An 18,475-nucleotide genomic window follows, 5' to 3' on the forward strand; every position below is an offset into this window, starting at 1 on the left:
CTTTGTACTTAACAACCACGTAGCGGTGGTGCCCGTCCTCTGAGGCAGGGGTGCTGATCTTTCCCCTTCCTAAATGTGAGCCGTGTTTTGAGGGCTGCGGTCTTTGCTAATGAGAGTTTTCTTTCTCCAAACGAGAACAAAGTGTTTCTCAGAGCCGGAGAGCGTGACAGATCGAAGCTGGCACAAGAGCTGGTTCCCCAACCGCCCTTCTGCTGCCTCCCATATGGCCCCGTGATGGGCATTTGCAAACGTCTCTTTGGAGCAGCATGGCTCTATGTGAGTTAAAGCTTTATGTGCTTTCCGTTTTTAACAGGACACGGAGGGATGGAATGCTTCCTCTTTTGAGTCATGTTATAAGTGTGTACTTCATCGGTTGTGAAACAGTGAGCCACGTTTCTCTCGGTGTGTTGCAGTTGGGACTGTATGTACAGGTGGTGGTGCATCAGAAGGTAGAACAACCCAGCAGCAGGGCTCAGTTTGAAGTCAGAGTGTGTCACGGCAGGCACAGTCCCAGGCCAGCTCCTCTCCCGCTCACCCAGCGCCGGGCCCGGCCCCTGTGGCGCAGGAGGCTGCCGGGCCCGTGGGCGGGCCGTGCCGGGCGGAGCGGAGCGGCGGGGCCCTGGCTGCGGCCCAGCTTCCTCCGCCGCTTCCTGCCGCTGCCGTGCCTGCGCTCGCCGCTCGGTGAGTGCGGGCCGCGGGGTGCCGGGGAGCCCGCCGGCAGAGCTCAGGGGGCCGTGCCCGTGAGCGGCTCTTCCTGCCGAGCGGGCAGCGCGGGGACACGGCGCGGGGCCGGCCCGGCATGGCGGCGGCCGGCGCCGAGACCGCGGCCTTTGGGGGAAACTCGCGGCCCGGAGGTACGGGGCGGCGGGTCTGCGCCGCGGGGCCGGGCCGAGGGCGGCCGGGCGGAGATCCCCGCTCCAGGAGGTGCTCGACGGAGCGCGGCTGGTGCGGGCTCGTGGTGCCTCGGCAGCTGCCGGCTGCTGGTGTCCGCCAGCCGTCAGCGGCACGAACGCGCAGCGAGGTGAAAATAGCGGCATCGGGCCGTCCTGCCGACCTGCGGCGAGCTCCTCGGAGACATGCCTGAGCGGTGAGAGGGAACCAGCCGCCGCGCAGTTGGTTGGGCTTAAGCATAAGCTGCGGTCACTTCGCATTAGGAGACTGAGCGGGCGTGCTCCGCAAACACGGCTGTGACACGGCGCTGCGATCGCGTATCGCGATGCCGTCAGTAGGGCTGTGCGAGGCACTGACTGCACGGCACTGACTGCACGGCAATGACAGCACGGCATATGCCGGCCCGGGGGGGCCGGGAGCCGACGGTGAGCACCGGCCTGGGCCGAGGGACCGAGGGTGGGTGCTTGGGGTTGTGCGGCAGCATGGCCGTGCTCTTCATTCGGCGGGGTTGTGGGGCTGCAGACTAGTAACAGCGGCATATTTGGGTTCCTATTTCGATTCTTTCGATGCGTGGATGTTCGCAGAACTTAAGTCCTTTGTAGGGTTTACTTCAGGACCTCACCATGTTCTTGCTGTGGGAGTGTTGCCACTCGAGCAGGATGTGGCTGTGTATTAAGTACAGGAGCACGAGAATAAACGTGAGCAAAGTAGGAGCAGGTGGCACTCACTTCTGGTGTGCTGTGCCATGTTGTCTTTAGGTGTGAGTGAATTCTATTAGACCTTCAGTACACGAAGACTTAAAGTGCAGACATTTCTCCTTGTCCCCCTCCCCATAAACACATAGCATTGTAAATGGAAGTGCAGTAGTGGCATGCACATATAGCAGTCTGGTGGCAGATCGTGCCTTGTAAAACTGCTTTGCATCTTACTACAGTTGTAGTATTTTGTCAGATTTCTTCATGAAATATTGAACTTGAGTTCTGCAGTTTTGTTTCCACCTGATCTGCAAAAATGCAGCTGGCATCTCGTGGTTCTGCTGTGGTACATCAAGGACAAGTCGTTCTACTTTAGGTGTGTTAGCAAAACAAACTGGAGCAGTTTGTAGGAGGGGGAAGTAGAATGAAATGCTTCGCACTACACAGTGAGACTTTGACTTTCAAAGAGCTCAGACTAGTTTTTGGTAAGACCTTTATACTGTCTGTTCTACCACGTCTGTTAGCTCATTTCCACCACTTCCAAGGTAGATGGAAAGCCTTGCGTGGTCTTTATCTCTGTGGGATCTGTTCCAGTTCAGCCCTGTAGGCAGGGAGGCTGCATGGCTCTGTGACACCAAGGCCTCTCAGTTTGCAGTGTGGGCTTCAGTCTGCCCTCTCAGACAGTGCCACGATTCCTTTCTGTTATGTGACTTCTAAAAAAAGTATTTCTTATTATTTTTTAAGACTCCACAGATGTTTCATCACAGTTCACCATTTCTTGGTATTGCCCTTCGGTTCTTCTTTATGACTTCTTGTGGTTTTTGCCTCTCAGCCCTGCCAGGATGCTATGAGCTCCCTGCTGTTTCTCTGGCTGTTTCGGCTGTTACTCCTCATGTGTCTGTAATGACAGCACTGCTCACGTTGCTGCTCACACCACGTGGCTGCTGGGGCTGTCAGCGCTGCCAACACACTGTTGCTTCACTGGGGAAGTTCTCTCTGGCAGGCCAGCATAATGACTTAGAAGCTATTGCTCTTGCTGTGATACTTACGTATTTTTATTTCTCAAGGATATTCATTGGGTCTGTAGGAAAATCCATGTTAGGCCCTGAATGTGTCAGCCCAGCTGCTTTTCCCTCTTGGTGTGTTCGTGGTGAGTCTGGATATTGGCAGGACACTGTCAGACATTAAAATGCTAGCAAAAATATGTCATCACAGAACTGTTCCTTTTAATCTCTCAATCCTTTTATTTACTTGTGTCATAAACCGAGTTTTGGGCTCTTCTTATTCCAGGGCACATCTTGTATCTCTCTATCATTAAAAGCAATGGTTTTGGGGTTGTTTATTTTTTGGTGGCAATTAGGTTTCAGTGGTGCATACGTGGAGAACTGTGTAGAAGGCAGATGTGAACATTGTCAATGTTTGGCATGGACAGGTGAATAAAAAAAGATTAATAAAAATAAGAAATGCCATGGGATTTTCACTCTCGCTTGGGATGTTGTATCCAGTGGTCAGAAGGCTCTGTCTGTCTGATGTGCAAAAAGTACATCTGCGTCTCACTCTGTGAGGAATGCAATCTGGTGTCAGGACTGGCGTTTGAGCTCCAGTGATGGTGTAGGATGTGTGATGTGCCTTTGGGCTAGGAATCCATGAGATGACACTCTGACAATTTCAAATGACGTTTTCCAGGGGAAGAAGTGTTGCTGCCACTACCAGTCAGCAGTTCTGGTCCTATTACTGCTCCAGCAGGCAGCGAGGGCTTGTTTGCTGTGAAGGTTTTGGTGGCTGTCAGAACGCACAGCGTCCTGGTGGCTGATTGATGGCACTGCCCGGTTGCTGACCGTGATGGATGCGGTTCTCGCTGCGATTGGGTGACATTTGATCTAGCAGTGAGTGAGCCAAAATGCCACAGGTAATACTCCGAACAGACATCCAAAATAGATCAACTCGCAGCTTACATCAAAACATGTTGCAAATCTGCTCTCGGGGAATCCAGCATTACTGTCCTGGACAAGACAGTCATTTTGCAGTTAGAAGGAAGCTTGTAAAGTGCCATTACAAATGTGTTACAGAGCATCTTGACCTTTTGGCTTAATCTGCACATCTTTCCTGATCAGTGGCCTTGTGCTTTGGTGATAGGCTGCTGTTGGCAGCTGTGCAGTGCTGTTGAGAGTCATGAAAGCCCTCTGCTGAATTTTGGAATGCTGTATTTAGTGCCTTTTTGTGTGTGTGTGTGTGTGTGTGTTAGTGACACAAAATGATATAATTATAACTGGTAAGTTTAAATACAGATGGTGAAGCAGTTGGCATTAAGAATACCTGAGATGAACTGAGGTAAACACATTTGTCCCTGCTCATTTGCATTCAGGTGCTGACTGTTCACAGATAACAGAATCACAGAATAACCCGGATTGGAAGGTGACCTCAAGGATCATGTAGTTCCAACCCCCCTGCCTGACAGGGCCACCAAACATACACATTTACTAGATCAGGTTGCCCAGGGCCCCGTCCAACCTGGTCTTGAACACCTCCAAGGACAGGGCATCCACAACCTCCCTGGGCAGCCTGTTCCAGGGCCTAACCACTCTCCTAGTGAAGAACTTCCCCCTAGATGCTGGGATAGTTCACTGTAGTGGTTTCACAGTTAATGGCCAGTTCTTCTGGGAGAGGCTTTTCCATATCCAAAATAGTACCTGGAAACCACCTGGAAACTCTTGGTTTTATTTCGTAAGCGTGCTCAGGTAAACTGATGGTTATTAAGTTATTTTTATCTTACTGTTTACATTCCAGTAACGCAAGTGTTGTTCTCCCAGGTAATCATGAAATAGGAGAAATGTTGTGATAGACGTTATACGGATAAGAACACATAAACACAGCACTTGCCTGGAAGAGCTGGCACACTAATTGTAAGATGGGAAAAAACATGGATCTTGACAGATGGAATGGAACGTTGGTATGGAAGCTGGCAGTGTAGCGGGCTATTGCTGGTGTGATTCAGGTTTCTTACAAATGCCATAGTGAAGGTATGGCATGAGAAAACACTACCAGTGCAGTGAGGGATTTGTGGGAGCTGAGGGAAGAGGTACTTGACTGCTGAGTACAGTGAGCAAGGTAAGATGGGAATAAGTTTTGAGGAATATCAGCAATGAAGTTTGTAACTCCACCTCTGCTGCATAAAGATCTTGTGCCCAAAAGAGGAGTGGAACACCAGCCTGATGCCTTTTATTGGTCTCAGCTCTACTGCGTTTCAGTAAAACATAACATTTATGTTTCTTTCATTTATGTTATGCCTTTCAGTACCTGAAGGGAACTTACACTCAGGAGGGGAGTAAACTCTTCGAAAGGGCTGACAATAGCAGGACATGGGGAAATGGTTTTAAGTTAAAAGAGGGAAGATTAAGGTTGGATGTTAGGGGGAAGTTCTTCACTAGGAGAGTGGTTAGGCCCTGGAACAGGCTGCCCAGGGAGGTTGTGGATGCCCCATTCTTGGAGGTGTTCAAAGCCAGGTTGGATGGGGCCCTGGGCAACCTGATCTAGTAAATGTGTATGTTTGGTGGCCCTGCCAGGCAGGGGGGTTGGAACTACATGATCCTTGAGGTCCCTTCCAACCCGGGTCATTCTGTGATTCTGTGATTTAAAAAACAATATTTAATTTAGGAATTATATCCAACTCTTTAAGTTTCTAGATATATACTTCATTGATAGGACAATGTTAAATATCGACTATTTCAGGCATACCTTGCATTAAAAATAATCTAGGCATACCCAAGTTTAAGTCAACAAATTTAGCTCTGTTACCTTCTGTTGCTTGTTGGCACTTTATCAAATCTGAAGCCTTTAAAATTAGGCAGGCAGTTTGTTCTGCTGCTTTTGAAGTGTTTTGATCTTTCTAGAAAGGTGGAAATTAGCAGTTAGAAAGAGGAGCTTTTGATCTTCCTCAGCTTTTTGTAGGCAGGCTGCCATTACGAGTCATTTTAAAAGGAAAAAGTAAACCAAGAATAGCAGGCAATGATGATTACACTTCAAACTCTTGTATGCTGAACTCAAAGCCTCTGAACAAGTTTGGCAAGAACTATTTCTCATATTTGTACAGAGGGATTATTTAAATGGAAGAGATTTGACCCTTCATTTATTTTTTATTTTCCCATGAAACTGAATTATTTTTATTTACGGAGGCTGGGTTGGAAAGTGGCAAATCATGCAGCTATTGCCAGCATTTTAATCCTTGGTGTATCTAGTTCATTTTGTGTTCACTTCCCCTCTGCCTGCTTGTCTTGAATGGATTGTGCCTATGATCAAGAGAAACGTAAAGAGTTTCTTGTTTTCTTCTTAGCTATTTTTTATGGTTTGTTTTTTTTTTTGAGGGGTTCTATTTTTGTTCAGTGTTTTCACTCCTATTAATTGTCAGGCTTTTGTTTCACATACATGAAAACATTTGTGAGGAATAATTAAGTACAGCATAGGATGTTCTGCATGAATGTGTGCAAGAACTTCTTTACAGTGAGGGTGACGGAGCACTGGAACAGGCTGCCCAGGGAGGTGGTGGAGTCTCCTTCTCTGGAGATATTCAAGACCCGCCTGGACGCCTACCTGTGTGACATGGTGTAGGGAGCCTGCTTTGGCAGGGGGGTTGGACTCGATGATCTCTAGAGGTCCCTTCCAACCCCTACAATTTGGTGATTCTATGATAATTTCTGAAGCACCTTACAATTCTTTTATCCCTCAGTGAAATATAATAATCAGATTCCTCGCATGATCGCTTTGGTCCTAAATTGTTGGTAGTGATTTAAATTGTTACATTCGGGTTTTTCTTGTAGTGTCTTCAGTCCCCAAATGTGCTGGAAGAGGTCAGGAAGTGCTGTGTATGTGTTGTGCTATGTACTGTGCTACTTGCGTCTCAGGCACTTGCTCCCTTTTCTTACCCCTCTGTCCCACTTCTGTGCTTTGCAGAGATCAGACACGAGCCCTGTGTGGCCAAGTCCTGATATTCTGTGGCTTTTCCAAGAGCTCTAGAGTCATTAAACATTGCCTGATGGATGCCTCTGTGTGTGTGTTTGTGAAAACTGGCTAATCTGCTCGTCCTTGTTACCTTTTGTTCTGCCTGCTCTTACTCAATGAAGGCAGAGGAGTCTCCAGGTTGGTTGGTGGATTGCCAGAATGTGCATTGTCAGTGCTTGGGTTTTATGCCAGCATTTGTTTCTGATGCTGCCTTGATTATATTCATAGAACCATAGGGATTTTTTATGGAGGACATCTTGTGGTCTTCACTATCGGCTCTTTACTAATATAGTGTAAAATCATCAGTTTTCTGATGTATAAAGCTGGATCAGCTTTACTGTCTCATGAATGTCATGATGAACCTTCTGCTTGGTTCTGCTGTTTCTGCAGGAACCCAACAGTGGAGTTACACACAGAAGTATCTGTCCAGGTTTGTAGGAAGCCTGAAGCTTTAAGGCACGTGTTGCCTGCTTCACCCCAGCGAGGGCTGCTCACGTGCTAACAGCGGTGTGTTCCAGTGGCTTTCAGTGTTGCAGAAGTACAGAGAAGATTTAAAAGCTTAGATAGACATTGACAAACATATCTACTTGATCTATAATGAGAATATATCTTCTGCTATCCGTAAGTGTAAAGTGTTGCAGAGGTTTATTACATGTCAGTGTGGCAGCACAGCTAAAAATGTTTGGTACTGGTGGACCAGATGACTTTATTAACCTGTATGTGGTACGTACTCACATGCTTATACAGTTTAAACTTAACAATATGTTTAGACAATAAGCAATCCCTTTTTATCCTTCTTAGTAAGTAACAGATGCGGGTGAAAGATCCATCAAGAGTTAACCCTGAGAAAACGAAGAGAAGCAAAAGGCCCAACAGGCCGCAGGATGAAGACTCTTCAGACGATATTGCAGGTAAATGCATTAAGTGATGTTTTGCCCTAAGGTTGAGAGCTAGTAATTTCCGAGTTGACTGATAAAAGCCACCACTCATTGATACCAGGAGGTACTTTTATTGTTTGAATTCATAACGGAGCATCTTCAATCAAGTCTTTACTTTGTGGTTGTTACACTGCATGACTGTCCTGAAGGGTTGTTTTTCCATGACAACTATTTCAGAACACAGGGACAGTCTTATCCCGTGCATGGAAGATCAGATGCATGGCAGGGGGATATGTGGCTGAGCAGGGAGCTTCTGACTAAGCTGAAAGGCAAAGAGGAAGCACAGAGAGTCGCAGCGGGTTTGAGTTGCAGTCTGAGGGGCTTTGATTATGTAGGGATGGGATTTTGTAAGCCTACCTTGGTTAGAGCTTAATCTGATGAAGGGTTCACTGCATACTCTGCTAAGATGAGTGTGAATGTGCAGCTTGAGAGTGCAGGGGACTTAGGGACAAGGGACATGGAAAAAAGCTGAGGAACTGAATCCTTTCTTTGCCTGTCTTCACATGTAACAATATCCACACTCAGACTTCTCTGGTCCTTGAGCCTGGTGGCAGGCTGGATCACAGTATTATCTGGAATAGAAGACATTTGGGAGCTGTTAAGCAAACGGGACATATGTGAGTCTATGGGATTAGGTAGAATGCATCTGAAGGTGCTGAGAGAGCTGCATGATGTTCTTGTAAGGCTGTACTCTCGTCATCTTCATCAGTATCTTGACAGCAAACTGGGGAGAGGAGTGCATATAATGGAGGGTAGGTCGTCTGTTGAGAGTGGCATAGGCCTGCTGGAGAAATGAGCTGACAGAAACTTGACAGAATTCAACAAAAGCAAGTGGAGACTTCTGCACCTGGAACAAAATAATTGCATGCAATTGCAGTGTGGGAACCTTTACTGGTGCTGAATTGTTAAAGATTGTGTTCCTTCAATGTACGTATGCTTTCCTTCCTGTTATTTTCAATTGCTCAAAGTGTTATTTCTTTAGGCTTAACCTGCCAGCACGTGAGCCAAGCAGTGGATGTACATCATGTGAAGAGAGCGGTAGCTCAGAGCATCTGGTCAATATGTTCAGAGTGTCTGAAGGAAAGGCGGATGAGTGATGGTGAGCCTGTGGCACCTTCAGACATATGGCTGTGTCTCAAGTGTGGCTCTCAGGTAAGCACATGTTCTGAACTCAGGGGTGGATAGGCCCTGATTTTCTAAAGGACGTTACAGATGTAGATCCTGTTGGCATGGCGTCTCTTTACTTTCAGTGAAACAGTGTTACTTAAGTGCTTAGCTGTGAGAATTCATTCTTCAGCTTCTTTAATAGAATGGGATGTTGCCTTGTGTTCTTCGCTTTTTTTGGCAGTGTTTTGGGGTAGCTTTATTTAGGTGCAGTTCTGCATTACAGGTGGTAGTTCCACCTCTTCTCTGTACTTGGTGTGCATGTTTCTGTCACATATGGGAAATTAGCTCCAGGAACTGTACAGTTGCAAAATATATTAGGTGAGCTGGTTCATTTGGCAGAAGATACTGCAAATGCAAATGAATGAAAAAGTGAATTTGCTGGTACTGAAAAATGGAGTTTAGAAGCAACGTCATGTTTGGTTCAGCTGATAGTTGCCTAAAAAGAACATTTCACAGTTTTGTTAAACAATCTACAGATCTTTTTGTATAGCAAGGACAAATGCCAGCTTCTACCGGGATTATCTGAACAGATTTAATTTTGCAAAGAACCTGAGGAGGACTCGTAGGTTATCTCTGAAGATTTGTAGCTAAGGAGATCTTTTAAAGGAGTTAAATCAATGTGCTTTTTCATGTTTCTGCAGTCAATGGCCTCTAAAATTCATACCTTATTCAGAGACCAGTATTCCTCCTTACGCTTACCCTACCTTCTTCAGAGTTCCACTCTGCAGGCACTTGAAAAACTGCAGATGTTTTCTCTTGAATTTGCTATACGTGTTTTATTCTGAGTAGCTTTTTATTGAAAAAAAAAAAACACCCAACCCAACAACAACACAAGAATTTCTATTGCCTTTTGCTTTTGCTGTTTGGAATGCATGAGCAGTCTTGAACAGTGAAGGTTACCTTGATATTCCATGGACAAAATGAGCCACACAGTTATTCACTTTTCTTTTTGTAAACCTTTGTAAATGGCATAATTGGCTGTATATTGACAATACCCATTCAGAAGATAGGACTTATTTCTCTTCATTCAAAACAAGTTTAATAATGTTTCTAAGCAGAAAAGATGAGATACTATTTTTGTGTTGCAGTGGGTTTTCTTGTATTAGATAAAAGAAAATGTGCTCTTTTTTTTTCTTTTTTTTTTTTTCAAAAATGTTAATTGATTTCTTTGTCATACTGGATTATTTTGAATGTTAAACCCTCTCAGTTATTGATAATGAATATTTTTAGGCATTATAGCTTTCTGCTTGATTTTGAAAAGTAAAGTTTTTGTCGTTTATTTAACAAATAATATACTCCTTTCTCACTTGTCTTTTGTTCTCACTGTATTGATGTTTCCATTTTTAGGGCTGTAGTAAGAACTCAGAAGGACAGCATTCTCTAAAACATTTCCAAACAGCACGCACAGAACCCCATTGCATTGTTATCAGTCTCAGTACATGGATCATATGGTAAGAACAAATAGGAAGGTGTTCATTCATGCTTGTATACAAGGGTTGCTCCTAACTAAGATCAGTGTCTTTTCATTATTAAGAATACTTCTGGAAGATAAAATAAGCTGTTTATATAGATCTCTGAAGAGCAAAGAGGCAGGTTTTCTGTACAGAAAATGAGTTTGTCCTTAGATATGTAGAAAGGTCACAAATCAAGTAAAATAAAAAGCAGTTTTGGTAAACTTCCTGCCTGCCTGTCCCATGAGAGCTATTTTTTCTTTATATCTTCTTTGTCCAAACACAGGTTTCTTCCTGCCAAGCAAAATTCAGTCACATCACCCACCTTTTTCTTGTTTGTCAGTCGTTTTTAAGCAAAGTGTCCACTGAGCGGTGGGCTGATCTATGATTTTTTCAGTGCAAACTGTACTTTATTTCCATGGAAGAGGATTACAGCATACTGGCTTAGCAGTTTGTGAGTCCATTGTATAGTGTAGAGAGTTGACTGATTTTAGGGGGTTTGCCTTTCCTGCTTGTTTCTATCTGGATACTTTCAGGGCTTTTAACTGACATTAATTAAATCTGTTAATTTTGAAGTGAATTAGGGCTGGTCTAAAGAAGAGTATGTATGGGATGAGGGGATTTAATTTTACTCCTCTTTTTATCATGAAGATTTGAGACCTAGAGCATAAGTAATTTGTTTTAAAGGTTTGTTTTAAGATGCTTTTAAAGGTCAGTTAAAACTTGGACGTGAATACAGATATCCTGAATTCCATTGCATTTCCTCTTTTGTTTAGGTGTTATGAATGTGATGAAGAGCTGTCAACACATTGCAACAAGAAGGCTTTGGCTCAGATAGTTGACTTTCTTCAGAAACATGGTTCCAGAGCTGAACCAAGTAAGTGTACGCAAATAACTTTATCATGGACACCCGTAATGTGCTATCTCTAAAAATGGATATTTCAGATTTTAAGTCATTAAACATTTAATGCAAAAAGTATGTGTGAGTATGGGGGTATAATACAGTTTTTAACTGCACAACTATTTAGGCAAGTAATGCTTCACATAATGGTTTTTGTAAACAATTGAATTTCTTTTATCCAGCACAATTAATCTTTAAAAATATTTTGGGCTCTGTAGAATGGTTCTCCCAAGCTTTATTTTTAATGAAGAAGTACCAATTTGTTGTACAAAAATATAACTTAAGTAAAAAGCCATATGAATTAATGCACAAAAGCTGTGTGTAGGAATTAATGAATTGGATTTTTATAATGTGGATGTATAACGTTTTAAAGTTTCTTCTGATTCTGATTTGTTTTCTGTAGTTAATTAAATTTGTGCAAGGGGATCTTATAGTACTCTGTTGTTGAATGTAATGCTTTCTGTTCTTTGATTGGATTGTGATTTAATGCTTATTTCTGTTAATAGAAAATTACGTTGAATTATTTTCTTACTTTAGGAGCTTCCTGTATTTATCAATATATATGATTGTAGATAGAACTCTGTATGTGTGGCCCTCAACTGTCTGCTCTTGCTAATCCCTGTTATTCATCCCTACTGTAACACACATTGGAGCATATCTGGCTTTTGACTTATGAGAGACATCAGATTCCAGGTTATCTTCACACACACATGCAGAAAAGCTTAACTGAGCCTGTGAAACAGTTGGCTGCAGATTTTAGCAGAGATTGGCAGTCAACTGGTTGGAAATCGGATCGAAAAAGAGTGCCTTACTGGATTGGACTGTATTCTTCCAGCTGCATGTGCACAAACCCTTCTAGTTCTAATAGATGACAGGTAATTCTTGAGGGAAAAAAAAATCTAGGTGTCACTCAGAAATTCATATTTTATTTGGTCACAAGTTCTACATTGAGTAATTTATTTGTAATGAATTTATGGATTGCTCCTTTTTGCATCATTTTGCCTAGAATGATGAAAATGCAGCGTGTGATTTCACTTTCATTCATAGCTACAGTTTCAAGCTTTCATGTGGACATAAATTGGCATTGCAGCTTTTTTGCAGATTAAAATTGAGTATTTGATTCAGTTAATGGAAACAATTTCATTCTAGCTTAGAACTTCTGGGTAAGACTTTCATAAGTGATTGGATTCTTTGTGCTTCATGTTTTGGAATATTGATTTATGAAACTTGAAGACATCTAAAGCTTTCAGAGTTGGGGACTTAAAAAATTAGTCTTCTGTGAAATGTCTTAAATTAAGCAAGCACAGTTCCAGACTAGTTCAGAAAATGTAAGGTCGTCTTCACAATCAGGGGATTCATAGTAGAGCAGGGCAGAATGTATTTCCTCTCTATGTATTTGTGTTTCATTTTGATACTCTTTTGTGGAATTTCAGTTACACTCTATTTTGTGCATTTCAGTTAAATATCTGCTGAAAGGAATAGATTTAAAGGAATTAGATTTAAAGGAGTGTGTTAAAGGAATAGACTTAAACCAGTTTTTTCCCACTCTCCTGAATCAGGGATTAAGAGCTAGCCATTGTCCAGCTTCAATCTTTGTTTTCATATGCTGTGACAGGATTGTACGGAGTCCTTCCTGCTTGCTGTAGTGCCTCAAAACAAGGTGCTGTGGCAGTGACTGCTGTGTAGCTCTAGTAATCAGTATGACTGTTAGGTCAGGCTGGCTTTTACTGAGAGCACAAGGCAGTCCAGGTAGTGCAATTTAATATTGTTTACAACCTAATGTGTCTACATTCCTGGTGTCTCACACCATGTCTATGAGGTTTTTGTGTCCATGCTGCCTCAGAAGCAAGGCCCCACTGCTTGTTCCTTCTCCTTCTTTCCCCGTCTCCTTCACTGGTTCAAGCCTAAGGCAGCACAGGGAATTGGTTTAGAAAGCTGAGAGGGGCAGGATTTCTGCTGGCTTTGTTCTGGCCTAGGTCAGTTCCCCAGCGTGCCCCACTTCTACATGCTCACTTCTGCAGCGAGAGGCTGCTCCATTTGTGGGGATGGCTCCTGGAGGGTGGTCGTGTTGTATGATCTGTTCCAGACAGGGTCTGAGGCTCACCTGCAGTAAGCTGATGCAGAAGTAGGAAAATATGTGCTCTGAGCTAGGATTGTTCAGCCTGGAGAAGAGGAGGCTCAGAGGAGACCTTATTGCTCTCTATAACTTCCTGAAGGGAGGTTGTAGTGAGTTGGGGGTTGGCCTCTTCTCTTGTGTAATCGATGACAGAACTAGAGGGAATGGTTTTAAGCTGCGCCAGGGGAGATTCAGGCTGGACATTAGGAAATATTACTTCTCGGAAAGGGTAGTCAGGCATTGGAATGCACTGCCCAGGGAGGTGGTGGAGTCACCGACCATGGGAGTGTTCAAGAAACGTCTGGATGTTGTGTTGATGAATATGATTTAGCTGGGAAGTATTGGTAATGGTTGGACTAGATGATCTTCTAGGTCTTTTCCAACCTTGATAATTCTGTGATTCTGTGATTCTGTGATGTTTGTAGCCCTCAGTCAGGAAGTGGCTGTGCCAAGCTGTTCAGTTTGAGCTCTGTCAGTACTGGCCCAAAGGTACTTTATTGGGCTTCCTCAGAAGCCAAAAGAGGAAGAAGCTGTTTGACTGGTGTAGCTGCTTGCGTTGGTCCCAGATCCTTCCTGGAAGATGCTAGGAAACACTGATGCATGGATGAATAAGTAATAGGTGTATAAGCAAAGATTTCCTAACAGATCTGATGTTCTAGTTTAACTTCATGAATTTAACAGCATTCTTTTACATCAGCTAGTTACATTGAAGCGCTAGGTGCTTGCACTTGAGAAATGTAGCTTAAAAGTGTAAGTTGTCTGTTAAATTCTTAATTGGTTTAGATTAAAAAAAAATAATATATATATATATATATATATATATATATATATATATATATTTAGTATAGTAGTCAATACTAAACTACTGATTTTAAACCTGGAAATGCAAACTTGTTGGTTTTACAAAGCTTGTTTCTCATAGCTTATTTTTTCATTTCTTTAAACTTAATCTTATGCTTCCTTCAATTGCTTTTCTGTTTCTGCCTTCAATTAAAAAAAGCCTAATTGAACATATTTACTTGCTTTTCATACCCCAGTGTTGCACTGTAATAAAAATGCATCCTATATCTGGATTTCTTTATATTCTAATGGCTGGTTGGCATGGTACTTCATTACAATTCAAGTGGCATTGTGTAGAAAATCCTACAGAAATGCAGTATGAGCATAGATATAAGTAGCAGATGAAGGCTGTTAGGGTTTTTTCTTTCTATTTTTTTAATTCTTGAGAGCACGGGAGTCATTTAAAGATAAAATAATCAGCTTCAGTGTGTAAGGGAGGGTTATATAGATTTCTTAATTAACGCAGCCTGGAAAATAAACAAAAGCAAAATGCTTGTCATTTGGTACTAATGTGGTGGAATAGTGTGGCAGCAGGATCCCTGCTTTTCACTCAGCCTCTCATAAAGATTCGACTTCACTTCAGCTGTAAAAATGTGCAAATTACATTACTACTACATGACTGACTTTTGTAATTACATTAAGCGATTGAGATAAATCCCAGTGCTGGGTTCCCAAAAGAATGCTTGCAGCTGTGTGATTTTCGCATCTGATCCTATGGTTTGTTGTACCCAGCCATGCCTGCTATTTTTTTTTTCCCTTTTTTTCTTTTATTTTTTTTCCCTCCCCCTCTCTGTAGAGGAGTTTGTTTGGTTAAGAGGTCATGTTGGGCACAAGATGGAAGAATAAAGCAAGATTGCTTTCTAGGGTGTACCACCCAGAAATTTGTTTTGTGGTAAAGGTTAGCAGGCCATGATGATTTTCACAGAAAGGCAGGTGCAGTATTGTCAGCGTGGCACACTTGTGAGCTTCACATGGACATAATGCACATGTAGTACACAGAAACCATGCTGAGACATTGCTAGCTGGGTGCCTGCTCATTTGCTGGAGAAAATAAATTGTTCTGAGTGATTTAAAAAATGCATCTTTTCCTTTATAAAAGCCAAACTAGACGTAGGATCGCATACTGAATTTCTTTATAAAGCAGTTAATTATATTTGTTTGTGTGGCAATAAAATGAGAAAGAAGAATATCTGTTCTCAAATTCCTTAGTTAATTTTGTTGTTTGGAAGGTAAAGCAGAGGAGTGAGATTCTGCTAGTAAGTTCAGCTGCCCAGCTTTTGCCAACAGATGAAAGCTGAAAGCTTGATACTTGTTTTAGTGGATATAACTGAGGGATAAATTAGAAATATATAACTTTGCAGGATGAAATCTGGGTGTTAACATGTCTGGAAGAACAAACAGTATGAAAAATCTAAATGTAACTAGCAAAATAATGCAGAATATGTTGACCATCCAAATTTGAAGTACACCTCGGCAAAAAGAGGTTTCTGTTCTCTGTCCTACATTTTTCATATGTAATTAACTTGTTTGTTATAATAAAAATGAATGTTTAGACATTGTCATTTTTAGCTATAGGTTTTTCCCTTTCTTGTCTGCGTGCTTGCTTACATGTGAGGTGTAGCGCCAGCCATCTGAGCATAGAGCATCAGCTCTGATGGCTGAGTAGGTTGCTCTTTTACTCTACGCGCATGAGTTTTTTTAGTTCATAACAACCTACAGACAGAATAGTGGAAATAAAGTTGGTAGGACAGTAACTCCACAAGAGAAATTAGTCCTTTAAAACATGAATCTAGTGACCATTTATGTTTAATACAATGCTGTTTTTCTAAGGGTTGGATTCTCATTGTTGTACGGTGTTGGAAAAAAAATAAGATTTTTAAATAAAAAAAGAGTGCCAGATAGTTTGGTAGCATTTTGTAATACAGCATGAGGAGAACTTGGTAAGAGAAAGGAAGTCTATTAACCTTGCTTTTGCTATGAAGACCTTCAACTGAGGTACTGCAGTTCTATTCAATGAAAATGGCTTGACCTTGGGATACAAGTGCATATTCCTGGAACCCTCATTTTTAATTAAAAAAACAAACAAACAACAACAACACAGCAACAGTTATATTGAAAAGATGAGAAAAAATGCTTACTTCCCCAGCTGAAAGAAAAATTGGATGTCATTTACATTTTTGCTTGCATACCATCTGCAGCCCCAGGCACATTTCACTTTCAGCAAAAGAGGTATAAAAGTCCACGTACACTGCAAATGTTTGCAGTGCTGGAGAGCAGATACAGGACCACTGATAAGTTATCTGAATGTCTTTTACAAGTGGCTGTGCCAGCACTATGTTGCTTTTGCACCTGGGCTGGTGGCTTGTCATTCATGAGCTGAATTGTTCTGTGCATCAAAGTAGGGCTTGAGCTCTGTCACCTGTAAGGCCAGTTCTGCGCAGTTGTGATGTTCCCTTCTCTTAGATCCTACAAGGTGAGGTATAGATGATCAGAGGGATCTAGAAAAGCTGAAGAAAACAGTGGCACAGTATTAATTGTCTGCTGTGCTGTATGAGAAGAGCAGCCCCTGATGGCTGCCTGGGGCTGATGCCCACCCTCTCTGAGAAGGGCAAAGAGGTTGAGGGGACCTGTTAAAGATATAATAGTGAATTGCGTGCAAAAGTGAGGTGATGAATTCTGTTACACGTGCACTTTTCACTCACCTTGTTCTTGGTAAGGCTGACAGGAGTTCCTCTGTAACAGTTACTGCTGCCTGTGGCTGGGTGGATGGCAGTTCTTCCTTTCACTAAATGCAATTCAGCCAGGGGTTGTAGGTCCTTGTGTATAGCACTAGATTTTTTTTATAGAGTCCTTATCTTAAAATTCTTTTATCTGTACTGGCTTAAAAAAATCACTTTTCATATCCCAGAGCACTTCTGTGGAAAACATTACAGAATTGCAAGATTAGGTCAGGAAGAATCTGAAACAGTTCAGTGCAAATTCACTTTAAAAAATTATGTATTGGTCTTTTGATTAATAACAGGCTTGTAGCCGTGGGTTAATATTGCAGCAGGACCCTCCAGCCTCAAGCTGTAGAAGTACTAGCTATCGCAGGCATCACCAGCATCTTCTATTAAGACTGGGCAACTCATCACATGTCAACTAAACATTCAGCTTTAGGCCTGTCTGTCATCTATCCTCAAACCAGGGACGCTGAACAGAGTTCAATTAAGAATTGCTGTCCTTCCTCTGGCTCTCTGTATGTCCCTAAAAATGTCTGTATGGCGTGAGCTAGATTGTAATGGCAAAGCACTGATGTTTTTCACAGATACAAAAAACTAGTGAAATAGTGGAATTAGCTTGTAAAATGTACTGAAAAATCAAGAGATGGTAATTAAAGCCTTCTTAATGAAAGGAGGTTCCTACATTTCTGTAACAACATACAGGCCTTTTCTTAATTTATTGCTCCTTCTCACCCCTGTGCTAATTATCTGGCTTTGTGGCATCGTATGGCTGGTTCTCATGCACTGTGCTTAGCGATTGCATTTTTTCTCAGCCCTTATCACAAAACTGGATGCTGTTGCTTTGTTTTTTCCCCCTTAAATAATTTATATGTGAGGTTCAGCAAATGGAGCCTTGCTACTTGTGTGAAGTTTCCATTTAACCATGAAGTGAAATGCTTTTATCGAGTTTGCCCTGCAGATATGGTCCGCTGTGGCAGTGCTGTCCATATTTGGTGGCTATGCAAGGAGAGCCAGGTGGTGCTGCAAAGCGTAGCACAGTGAAGCGTGGACAGATCTAGGTTTGACATTTGTCATCCCGTACTGCTAAAGGGAAGAGAAAAATCTGCTTTTCCATATGCTTATGCTTTAATTTTTGCCTGCAGTTTTGTCCAGATGGCCTTGTGAACATTGTTTACTTTAAGATGCTGTCCCAGATGTTTTTGAATGCCGATGGATAAATGCAACAACTGTGGTATACTAATACACAAATTATTTACACAATTTTGGCTTTTTTTTTTTTTTTTTCTTCTTTTTAACCATCTCTTCTCTCCAGCACTTCTTTGTGTGCACACTTTTCCTAAAGAAACAAATCCCCAATGATATTATCCAAATAAGTGAGGAGTGCCTTCAGGCTGCTCCTTTCTCCCGCTAAGATTCTTTTGGAGCTCTTTGTGGGTGAAGGAGCGTCAGACACTGCAGCATAATCCCATGCAATATAAATTAAAAAATGTTACTGCACACAGCCCACAAAGCATTGACTGTTTTCGAGTGTGAGCAGCTCTCAAGATGTTTGTTGTTTACTGCATTCAAAAACATGTTACCTTTTCAAAGAGAATTTAGTCTCTTTCTTTGCCCTTCTCTTGATTTTCCACACTGGTGGAATGGAGAATATTTTAAAGCTGTGTAAGCAGCGTTACTAGGAACATTTAAAAATATCTTTAAACAGCAAAGCACCTCTCGCTGCATTTTGACAAACTCAGATGCAATTCAGAGAAATAA

The 18,475-nt window shown here is 42.3% G+C and overlaps 1 protein-coding gene across 7 annotated transcripts in view; it reads left to right on the forward strand.

The window, feature by feature from the left end:
* USP45 (ubiquitin specific peptidase 45) overlaps nt 1–18,475 on the forward strand; it is a 52,164-nt gene that overhangs the window by 644 nt on the left and 33,045 nt on the right. Inside the window, exons 1-5 of one of the 7 annotated variants that reach the window (XM_015858823.3) lie at nt 7–276; nt 7,383–7,492; nt 8,502–8,671; nt 10,034–10,137; nt 10,914–11,014. In XM_015858823.3, coding sequence (XP_015714309.1) covers nt 7,393–7,492; nt 8,502–8,671; nt 10,034–10,137; nt 10,914–11,014 — 475 coding nt within the window. In that variant the 5' untranslated portion in view covers nt 7–276; nt 7,383–7,392. Of the gene's footprint in view, nt 1–6; nt 277–582; nt 682–947; nt 1,088–1,198; nt 1,317–3,362; nt 3,496–4,134; nt 4,325–7,382; nt 7,493–8,501; nt 8,672–10,033; nt 10,138–10,913; nt 11,015–18,475 lie in introns of those variants that run through there. The other 6 variants (XM_015858819.3, XM_085541862.1, XM_015858822.2 and 3 more) reach the window with 6 other exon arrangements.

The sequence above is a fragment of the Coturnix japonica genome, chromosome 3, assembly GCF_054131305.1.
Source record: "Coturnix japonica strain WE chromosome 3, WE-NBRP24, whole genome shotgun sequence".
NCBI classification, from domain to species: domain Eukaryota; kingdom Metazoa; phylum Chordata; class Aves; order Galliformes; family Phasianidae; genus Coturnix; species Coturnix japonica.